Source organism: Trachurus trachurus (assembly GCF_905171665.1).
Source record: "Trachurus trachurus genome assembly, chromosome: 13".
NCBI classification, from domain to species: Eukaryota; Metazoa; Chordata; class Actinopteri; order Carangiformes; family Carangidae; genus Trachurus; species Trachurus trachurus.
The window spans coordinates 28,707,438-28,718,766 of record NC_139892.1 but is presented as its reverse complement, the minus strand read 5'-3'; the positions used below and the strand labels follow the sequence as shown (position 1 = coordinate 28,718,766).

The 11,329-nt window shown below is 41.4% G+C and overlaps 1 protein-coding gene across 2 annotated transcripts; it reads left to right on the top strand.

The window, feature by feature from the left end:
* apbb1 (amyloid beta (A4) precursor protein-binding, family B, member 1 (Fe65)) lies at nucleotides 1–10,670 on the top strand. Of its 2 annotated transcripts, none has more exons than XM_083984867.1 (14): nucleotides 1–146; nucleotides 803–1,465; nucleotides 3,446–3,651; nucleotides 3,737–3,796; nucleotides 4,586–4,662; nucleotides 4,760–4,826; nucleotides 5,320–5,466; nucleotides 5,837–5,964; nucleotides 6,612–6,726; nucleotides 6,845–6,929; nucleotides 7,036–7,116; nucleotides 7,266–7,381; nucleotides 7,567–7,743; nucleotides 8,005–10,670. In XM_083984867.1, the coding sequence occupies exons 2-14, from the start codon at nucleotides 820–822 to the stop codon at nucleotides 8,158–8,160; spliced, it is 2,061 nt and encodes a 686-aa protein (XP_083840993.1). In that variant the 5' UTR covers nucleotides 1–146; nucleotides 803–819; the 3' UTR covers nucleotides 8,161–10,670. The 2 variants fall into 2 exon arrangements, with proteins under 2 accessions (XP_083840993.1, XP_083840992.1); XM_083984866.1 differs by having other exon boundaries at nucleotides 4,583–4,662.
* The last annotated feature ends 659 nt before the right edge of the window (nucleotides 10,671–11,329 follow it).

Genomic DNA, 11,329 nt, shown 5'->3' with positions numbered 1-11,329 from the left:
CGCAGGTCTGCCCTCCATCACCACCAGCCGAGCCCACTGACAGAAAACACCACCTACAGACGAGCGGAGCCCTCACGATTTGTGGAAATATGTAGTTAGCTCGTACCCTTTCGCATATTTCGACAACAGGAGCTTCGGTTGAGCCGGTAAGTGAACGCTATTGACACAAGATTTACAACTTCAAATCACTGCGCTCGCTTTGATTTCCCTGTTAGCAGCTAACGTTAGCCTAGCCAAGATGACGGCGGTGATGATGGCGGACGGTGCCCGTTATTTCCAGCTGCAGCGGTGGCATCTAATGAATATCACTGTTTATTTTAACTCATAGTGTGGTTTTGGAGATGGATCTTAGTTAATAACGCGCTGACTGAATCTAAACAGACACTAAGAGGCCATGACTGACTCTATATTTAGCTCCACATCCGAAAAGAAAAAGGTCGTGTTGGCAAGTGGAAGATAAAGCTGGTGAAGTGCGTTTCGTTTTGGTACGGAAAATCCAACAGTGAAAGTGACCACAGTAATGGGCAACCCGGAATAGGTGAATGTCAAACGGACTTCCCTTCCCGTTATATAAATGTTGCGGGTAGCCTTGGTGTTATCGCGCTATAAGCTTCGTAATTTAACATTTAATGGTGATTGTAACAAATATAAAGCCTTTGAATATACATTTAAGCAGCAACCGCCGTGTAATGCTTTGAACTGAAGTGAGACTCTCTCGATTGAATGTCTATTTTGCTAATCTGCTAGCTAGCCTGCTAACGCTAGCGTTTATAAATCTCAACCTCTTCCTCCATCACTGCAGATACATGGAAAGTTACCATGGGTGGCCATGACGATGAAGACATGCCATACGTTGTGAATAAACAAAAACAGGATGAAGAGCTCAAGAACAAGCTGAATGACAGCAGCAGCAGCCACTGGTGCGACCAGGAGTCCACGGGCAACAATGCCAAATGGGTCAAAGAGGGCCAGAACCAGCTGCGGAAAGTAGCTGAGAACCAGCAGGACCAGGACCACAACTGCAATATCAGCCAGAATGGGAACAAGGAAGACTTCCCTCATCAAAACACCACTCAGGAAGAACAGCAGGGAAACGAGGAGCAGACCAAGTCTCCCAAAATAGCAATGAGCCCTGGTCTCAGTCAGGAGGAGTCCAAGAACATCCTGAATGAGCCTCTACTCATCGACACTCTGGAGTCCACGGAGGAGAAGGATAAAGAGAGAGAAGAGGACTGCAAGGAGAAGGAGAATAAATCAGAGGGAGATGAGGAGACAGATGATACCAGAGGGGAGGAGGTGGCTGAAGAACAGGGAAATGTGGAGTCTCAGAGAGAGGGCAGCATTGTGGGGAGAAACGCCTGCCTTCTCTTCTCCAACATGAACGGGACACCAAGTGATGAAGAGTCCAGCTGGCCTGTGCTGTCACAGGACAACACAGCTGACAGCTCCCCAAATGGCAACAGAGGTAAACATAACACAGAGGTGGTTTTAGCACCTCACATGTGTGGTGTAATACAGCTTTCTGCATGACTATAAAAACAGCAGGATGACACAGCTTGCACAACAGCCTTTGAAAAGGAAAAATCAGATCAAAACAAAAAGCGTCACAGATGAATGAATTGCAATCTGGATAAAAGGGCACCATCTAGCTAATTTTTTAAGTCCAACTATTCAGCATTCATAACCAGTATATGGACATTTATACACATTTAATGCACTCTCATGTACATTAGACAGATGATGTGATGGAATCACAGCAGCTTTGATACGAATATGAACGGAAATTACTTTATTAATCCCCAAAAGGAAACTCATTTGTCTGTTAGCTCATCTACCATTTGCAGAAGACTTAAAAAGTCTGATGGCAGTGGACAGAAATATCTATCAGTAGTTGGAAAAATCAAATATTATGCAACAAAAATAAAGTAAAGGTTGAGAGCTACAGTACCAGACTTTGCAGCAACCTGTAGATGTGCATGTTCATGAAAGACCTGTAGGCATGTTGAGGTGTGCGTGCATGTTCTACTCCCTTCTTTTTTAAAACCATGATTTTATTGTAATTGAATTGGCAATAGCTCTTGCTTGCACTAGCAACTTCCTCTTACAGAGGCAAAGTTTGCATTTTCTTATTTATTGCAGCATGTAGTGGGTCAGATTTATGATTCAGGGAGCTTTATCCTTGTCCAAATGACTGCACTTTTTGGATTATGAGACGCAACACTGTATCCATGAGTAATCAGAACTCATAAGTAGGACCACACCTCTCTTCAGACTTGGCCTTCATTTTGATGGCAACTATACACTTGATGTTGCAAGACTGTATTTTGCACAGGTATGATGCTATCATGGTGATAAAATGAGTCACACTGCCAGAGTACCAAAGCACAGAGTTGCCTCTGTGGTAGTTCCAGCTACAACAGTTGTCTCCTGGGTCACGTTTTGCGATGATAACAGACAGATTCATAGAGAGAAAAGAACGACCCACCCACGGCTCGTACATACTGTACCTCCCAAAATACTCAGAACTGCCTCTGAAATAGTTCCTGCTCCAGTAGTAGTCTGGTGTTTGCCATGGTGACCCACACACACATGCACCCTATGTAGTAAATCAGTAGTTTTAACATCATACTGTAATAGTGTGCACTACTAAGAAACTTGGGATGTCCTTTTCTGACGATGTCTCCATTATAGTTAGTTGTAGACAAGTTTGTGAACTGTTTATAATTGATAAATTGGGGGACATTAAAAGTTTCCTTTCTTTCCATGGTTAATTTTTAATTGTTGTCTTTTTTTGTACAAGGCTCAGTCACCTTATATATTGGTGTGATCAGTATGTGTAAGTGCAGTAGAAATACTCAAGCCTGTGTGCAGTGGAGTCATTTAACATACTCTGTCCTGGTTTTTGTCCAGGGCTAATATGTTATGACAGGTTGGACATTTTCCTCGATGATGCCAGTGCAGTCTCATTTCATCAGAATCAATACTCAGCAATATTAAAAGGGCAGCTGTACATAAGAACGTATAGTATATTGTATCAATCTCTTCCTATTAGTATTATATCAGTAGTGTTCAGTAATGCTATTGAAGGTTTGTGCTCTGTTAATGTCCATTTCTTACCATCACCAGTGAGGTGAAGAAACTAAACAAAGCACTATGCTTCATCACCCCAAACTGGAAATCTGATAAAACAGACAAAGTCAAAACACTCGAAGATGAATAACACAAGATAACTCGTGGTTATGCCCATACATGCCCGTTTTTCTTATTCTCAGAGACCATTGTAAGACAGTTGTTTAACAATGGTGTAGATGCATATTTTACAGAATCCTCATTTTGTTTTTGTTCATTCTTGTTTTTTTCCTGAATGGCCAGTTATTTTCTCTTTGTTTTTCACCAAGGCATTCAACACTTTCCTGTTTTTATTCTTTGCTCTCTGTCTGTCCAGAGTCTTTTTGGGACTCCAGTGCTTTTGAGACGGACACAGACCTGCCTTCAGGATGGATGAGAGTGCGAGATACATCAGGCACATACTACTGGCACATCCCCACCGGCACCACCCAGTGGGAGCCTCCTTCACCCCTGGGTAAAGTTGGTGACTCTATGATGTCCTCCACTATGTCCCTGGAGACGACACCCTGTGAGGAGCAGGAGGTGAGGTTTCTACACCCTTATTACACGGATAAAGGCACTGACCCCTGAAATCTCAGGTCATAATGGATTTTGTTGTATTTTCCAGGATTCCTGGGCTCATCTCTCCAGCACAGACGAAGGAGCTGGTGAAGGGGAACTGTGGAAGGTAAGTTTGTTATTTAGTTTTGGAAGATCTCATAAACATCTCCACTTAGGTCTTCGTCAACATGAATTGCAGCCCCTTTAACGTTTATGCACTATTATATCTGTTGTGGCCCTTTTCTGCATGTCACCCTCCTCTTCAATTCAATTTATTTTTAAAATGGGACAATGCGAGTTCATGAACGAAAACAATCGTAAACAAGCCGGATTGTAGCCACAGGCTAATTTACATCCGCTGTCCCATACATAGATGTTCCCTGGTACAAAAAAATTTACAATAAATAAAAACAAAAGCATGTTATAAAATAGCAGCAGTCAGTTTACAGTACAATAGATAAATAATACAGATTCAGACAGTACAAAAGTGCAACCGTGTCATGATAAAGTGCTTACAATCATCAAAGTGCGTAGAAGGTCCTGGGAGTAATATCTAGTTGAGCTGTGTTACAATGATAGGTCTAAGGATATAATTTAATCACTTTCACTGCTATGAATAACTAAAGGTTATATAATAATGTAAGTAATAATACTATTAAATATATCTCTCTCACTGTCTTATCATAAAACCCCAACATATATCTTAAAAAAACAAATGTAAAAGCCAATATCAGCCGTCTGCTTTCCATGGAAATACTTTGTTTGTCCAGTATGACAGGATGCCAGATGTCTCATAGATGAGTCTGTAATGTATTGAAACTTTTCTGATAAAATCTCAGCCTTACATGTTCTCGCTGGAATACGTTTAGCACGGTGGACAGTATCATTGTTATGATTTTCCTTGTGTCTTCAGCAGGAGGGTGAGGCTGCATCTGATCAAAGTCTGAAAGAATTTGAAGGAGCAACTCTACGCTATGCATCCATCAACCTGAAGTACGTGCTGTGAAACTTTTTTTTCAGTAGTTGGTGGTTGTAGGTTGGCATAATCTCATATTAACTTTCTCTTAAACTATTTTCATCACTGTCATAGCTACAATTACCGCCAATCTGAGGAAGAAGAGAAGCTCGCACCACTTTCCTCAGACATAGAAACAAAGGTAAATACCTGTTTGTTTGTTTGTTTATTATCTGGACTTGCTGAAAGTGAGAGGGGTCTGAGAACCAGACTTATCTGTTGGGATATTACTGCTGCAGGACTAGCATCAGGGCTGAAGTTGGTCTTCAGAGGGATCCACCATAACTAAATGATATTTAAGTGATTATCTTTTTGTAATTGCTATTTGATTGCTTCTTTTTTTTGGTTTCGGAATAACTGCTTTCATTCACTTACACATCATAGATACATGTGCTGTAAATGAAGTTGGTATTTTTATACTTTATTGGGTGGCAATTCACATTTGTATCTTTTACTTTTTTTTTAAATTGCTTATCTTACACAACTCAATGAGAATAAAGGGGGTGAATTGAGCAGTGTTACTGTCTAGAAGAGCCAACACACCTCAGTGTTTGAACCGTCTCTGTTCTTTTGTTCTTCACTTTCCTTATGCATTGTCTTGTTTATACTAATGTGTCACACATTTGTTGTTCCAGTCCTTCGCGGTGCGTTCCCTGGGCTGGGTGGAGATGACTGAGGACGACATGGCACCAGGCAAGAGCAGTGTTGCCGTCAACAACTGCATCAGGCAGCTTTCTTATCACAAACACAACCTTCATGACACTGCTGGCATCTGGGGAGAGGTAAGGGGACTTTACTCAGATACTTCACTGACAACACCTAAAAAGTCTGCTTTAGTGCGTTTTAAAAATGTCTAAAATTTAAAATGCAATCAACCTGTCAATAATCTACACAGAAAACCCTCAAATTTCAATGAGTGTTGTATTTGATGGTTATTGCTAAACACTGACCTGGTTACTTGGGTCGATAGGATTTCAGGGGATTTAAAGTTGGGGAAAAAAGCTCCAATTGTTAAATTCATATTGGCATTGAACCAAAGTTGAAAAAGTATAGTAATACATCCATATGCGTCTGAATTTCATAGAGACCCACAATTTGGTAAGATGTGTTTAAGGTAGACTGCTCATACTAAGTGAGTGTGCGTTGTGACAGGGTAAGGACATGCTGATGGTCCTGGAGAATGACACCATGAACTTGATCGACCCTCTGGGCCAGACTCTGCTTCACACTCAGCCAATCGGCAGCATCCGTGTGTGGGGTGTCGGCAGAGACAACGGCAGGTCAGTGTCCACATTAAAAGGTCACAATGAAAAAGGAAGATCTACATGATTTACTTGCTTAAACTTCGTACAATCGCTTTAAACAAAACATAATGCTATGCATGAAATCTCTGAACTTTGAAATTTTATCTTCACTGATTTTCTGTTGGATAACCCTCTTGACTGTTTTGGACATGCCTCCATTTCCCTGTCTAAGTCTACAGTACATTCACTGGTTGTCCCATTTAAAACAAAGCACAGCCTTCTCCAGTTATGACTCAGAGGGCCTGCTCTTCCTGTATGAGCGCAGTGCACCCTAATTACACGCTGCTGCCCTCTGCTGGACTCTTCTGTGCATTACATACAGAAATAACAGCCCTGCTTTGCCCAGTTTGTCTCATCACTGCATCAGTCCTTTTAACAGCCATGTCTTTTCTTTCATGCTGCATTTTCCACCACGAACAGGGAAAGGTATACTATGAATACTTTTACCTTCAACCAATACTTTTAAATTATTGTCTTCTGCGGTTGTTAGTGGTGCAGTCGTGACTGTGTGTATGTTGTATGTGCACACAAGCTTGTGTTTATTGAAACTGGAAGCTCACATTATTGCTGTATTAATATTTTAATATATCAACGTGACCTTTTCCATCTGATTTCACCTGCAGGGACTTTGCTTACGTGGCCCGAGACAACCTGACCCAAGTTCTGAAGTGTCATGTCTTCCGCTGTGACTCGCCTGCCAAGCACATCGCCACCAGCTTACATGAGATGTGCTCAAAGGTCAGTCGCCGCTGGGTTTAATTTAGTTTCATTATTAATTCAAGATTGTGTCTTCGGTCACAAAACAATAGCCGCAAGTTACTTATTTGAACGTCACGTCCTTTTTAAATAACTGTAGATAATGATGGAGAGAAAGGCAACCAAGCCAGGGATGGGCAGACTGAGCTTTGATCCAGAAAAACCTGGACTCATCCCTGTTGAAGGTAAGCTAAGTTACACATTTTGAATATCATAACAACTAAAAACGAATGTAATGTGACAAGTTTGGGAACAGATCACCTGATGCCGCCTCTGTTTCTTTTTTAACAGAGTTTCCTGCTCCAAAGAATGAACTCTTCCAGCGCTTCCAAGTTTTTTACCTTGGCTGTGAGGCTGTGGCTAAACCAGTTGGTAAGAACAACGCTTCAAATTAATGGTTGACGCTTAAGCCGCTTTGAAACTATTGTTGTCCTCACCATGACTATAGGTGCAGTAGTAACTGTAAAGTTCATGCCTTGTCTCATGGTCTGTGTGTGTGTGTTTGTGTTTTCCCTGCTCAGGAATGGACATAATCAATGACACACTAGAGGCTGCGGTAAATAGCAAAGATAGAAATGATTGGACTCCCGTCTCTGTGAATGTTGCACCAGCCACCCTCACAGTTCTGTCAAAAAAGGTAACAGACAACAAACTCAGCAGGTTTTCAAATCAGGGGATAACGATAACAATTTACCTCGACAGAGATGTAAAATGTTTTTTTTTTATATGCAATCTACAGCTTACTAATTTTATGAAGGTTTGGTCGGATATGTTCCCGTTAAAGGTTGTGGTTCATATTTCATACGTTGTGTTCATATGCAGAATGAGGAGGTGCTGTCAGAGTGCAGGGTGCGTTTCCTGTCCTTCATGGGTGTGGGGAAAGACGTCCGCACCTTCGCTTTCATCATGGCGGAGGGTCCCAGAGATTTCACCTGTCACATGTTTTGGTGCGAGCCCAACGCAGCCAGTCTGAGTGAAGCCGTCCAGGCTGCCTGCATGGTGAGTGACAAACACAGGAGGTGAAAGCTTGAGAAGATGTAGAGGAGAGGAGATGGAGATGGAGATGGAGATGGAGAGATGATTTCTAGAAGACGTTTGAAAAGTGTGTTGTCTGTCTTTTAGCTCTGTCAGGACTTCAAGTTTATTCTGTCCCAAAGCTGAGGAAGGCACAAATGTCAGTCACGGTTGTGTACATGGACTCTCCAGTGTTTAGTCTGCAGTACAGTCGTTAATGCTGTCTTTGCGTTCTTCTTTTCACAGCTCCGCTACCAGAAATGTTTGGATGCACGTCCGCCCAGCCTCGCCTCCTGCCTGCCCACTCCTCCCGCTGACTCTGTGGCTCGACGGGTCAAGAAGGGGGTGCAGAGTCTGCTGGGCAGCTTTAAGAGCTACAGGTCAGGCTCCCAGTCCCCTTGAGGCGGAGCGAAGATGATGCAAGATCCATTACTCACACGGTCCATCACTACAGTCCCCGCTCGCTCACGCCTCCTCCTCTCATCCCCTCTGCCACAGTTTCGCCTTACGACCGTGTCACTTGTCTAGTCGATAGTCTAGTATGTGGGATGTTTTCTGGGGAAAATGTGTGTCTGAAAAGATTGCATTTATTTCTCTCTATTTTGTTTTTTAAGCTTTTACTTTATACCGCAATTTTAAACTCTCATCTCAAAACAGATGAACCCCTGGCATCCATTTTATTTTCTTTGCTGGGATTCTTTCTGTGAGTCTTAACTATTTTTGTGTTTTAACAGAAACAACGCTATGAATGTTGGATATGGATGTAATGTGTTTTACATGCCGACGCTAGAATTTGCTTGGAGAAAAGAGGTTGCTTGATTCTCTCACAGAACTTGTCTCGTTTCCCTTTCCCTCCGCGGTGCAATCACCATCTCTTAACACTCCTCTTTTCTACTGTTTTAAAGAACGTACTGTAACCCAGTCGTCGTTGGATGGTGTCAAGTATCCTAATACTGATTTTCTAAAACATCATTGCACCTCTCTACCACCTTAGGTTGTAATACGAGCGCTGTGAGCGTTTCACTAGTGTGCCACGTAGTTCAATCTCCCTTACCCTCCCAAACAATGTATTTTAGTCTTCCAAAGAACTGTATGGTCATCTGTCACGTAGTGAGCAACCACTGATTTGAGTGTAGTGTGTTTCTCATACATTCTGCATGAACATTTGCAAGTTCAGTGCTAGTGTGCAATAATCAGATGTTCCTGTATGGTGTGGTGATAAAGACGGCTGCGATGTGGTTATTTGTTCACTTTATTGAGAGTCTGAATCGATCGGGTGCAAGGCTAATGGAACAGCAGAGCCATGTTGAAATCATTGTCTTGTGATAGACATTATAGTAATAAGAAATACAAACTCTGGGTTCTCACACGGCTGTTTACCACCAACAAACTACTGAATAGTACTGTAGAAAACTCACCACAAGCTGCATGTTTTGATAGCTTAGAGTTCTCGCTGCCCGCAGCAGCAGTTTAGTGCTAAAGACCCATCAATGTATCCTGTAAATTCTTTCTGTGTTTCTGTATGGTAAGAGGAGGCTGGAGTCCATGTGTTGTTTCGTGTTACATAGGCATGTCACTCTAGTTAGTGTCAGTGATTTATCATAAGCTAGCAGTAGAAAGTTAGACTTCCTGTCAGTTCCTTCAGACTGAAAAGATGAGAGCAGGTTAATGTTTGTATTTACAGTTTGTGTATATGAGAAACCTAGAGATGATTTCTCCAGTGGTTCACTTTTTTTTTTTAATTTTAATTTCTTTCCTTGGCCAAATTTGGACGTGTGTGGGCCCCCAGCCGCTCCAGTTAATGTATTTTCTATCGTTTCCACACACTACAATGTACACAATTAGGATGATTTTCACATTAGCTCGTTAGATTTACTTTTTATAAAGAAAACACTAATTAGCCAAGTTGTATTTTATCTTTATGTGTCTGTCAGTGATAAATACTGTATGTAGCACAATAGTAACAGTCATATTTAAGATGCAGTTGGTAAGACGTTTTGGTCATTTTGAGCTCTGCAGGGCGTTTGTTTGGTCACGTTGTCTAAAACATAGGTAGGTTACACAGTTACTGAACATTCTCAGGTGAACTGACAACACTACATAGACACAAAACAAGTCTACAAATACAAAAACTACATGTCTTTTTCAAATCAGGAACAATTTTAGGTATAAATTGTATCTATAACAGACAACGCGATCACTTTTTTTTATTGTGCTGGTATGAGAATGTGAGACTTTAAATTGAATGTTTGACTAGTTGGTGCATAATCATGTAAATGGTGCAAAAAGTCTCACTTACCTGATATCAGTATTGTATAGTTAGTATTTCTTTTTAGTTTTCAACAGCTTTCTTTATTTCTATGTTGCAAAAAAGATTAAATCTTCAAAAGTCAAACTAAAATCTAATTAGGGTTAGTCAGTTGTGAGATGTATGTTCACAGAATATATAACACATATTTGAAACTTAGAGATTGTAAAAGCCTCACATCTGACTGTAGAGTGGTGTGACACTTATTTGATGCAGAGATTTCCAAATATAAAGCTGTCGTGGAGTTTGTGTTGTGGTGACTGGCCTTCCCTTAACATTAATTCATTCCTGTTGATTCCTACTGATATTTTTTCAACAGATTTTTATCAAAGACTGAAACTCTTACCAACTGCTTCTTTTCTATGTGTAAGATATAACACTAAATGAAAACTAGACTGCGTTGACTCATATTACTGCCTTGTCACTCACGTGTCACTTGGAATTATTGTGCTTTTTCTCCTTCAAAGTTTGCTGTGTCCAGTCAGTGGCAACACTAAAGCCAGAGATGAGTTAAAGAACATTAGCAGATTAATTTATTTCTGTTCATGTAAATTAGATGTATAAAATGTATGTATATAAAAGTCACTGCACAATAAATGTGGACATATCAGAACTGTTTATCTTGTGGTCTTTGTAATATCTTGACAGATATTTTATTATTATTTTTAGCTGGTGTGAAGCCGAGTGGCTCTGAGGAGATTGGTTTCCAAAGGGCAGGTCTGGATCCTTGAGCCTGAAAATGTCTTCTTTGGTTTCTGCTTGTGGAGGCATAGACATTTTTTCATTTTCTATCAATGGCTTTATCTATCATTCCCAGCTTTTCCATTAAAATGTAAAAGAAGCCACACACAACCTGTCTGGCTCTTTTGCATATGCATTAAAGCTGCTGACACCGGTCTTACCACATGTATTGACAGACCAGACGCGCAACGCACGAACAGAAAATGCAAAACACGACCCCCCCTCCCTCTCCCCCTCCAAAGTCATCTGTTCACTTCATATCAGCAGTGTTGCCCCCACCTGGTGAGTTCAAAAGGATGGGAAGGGCTGCTTATTGTTTCCCTGAGAGATGGCTTTAGAGATGAAAGGTGCATATCAAGTGGAGCCCACAGCAGCCACACACTGGTAATAATGGGCTCCGGCACCACCTCCACACGGATATGAGGAGTGCCCTGTCAGCGGGATCCCCGAGCGGTCGGACAGATCAAGACTCTGGTTTCCTTTTGTACAAATAGTCAGAGGCCCCCAGTGCGAGGGGACTGA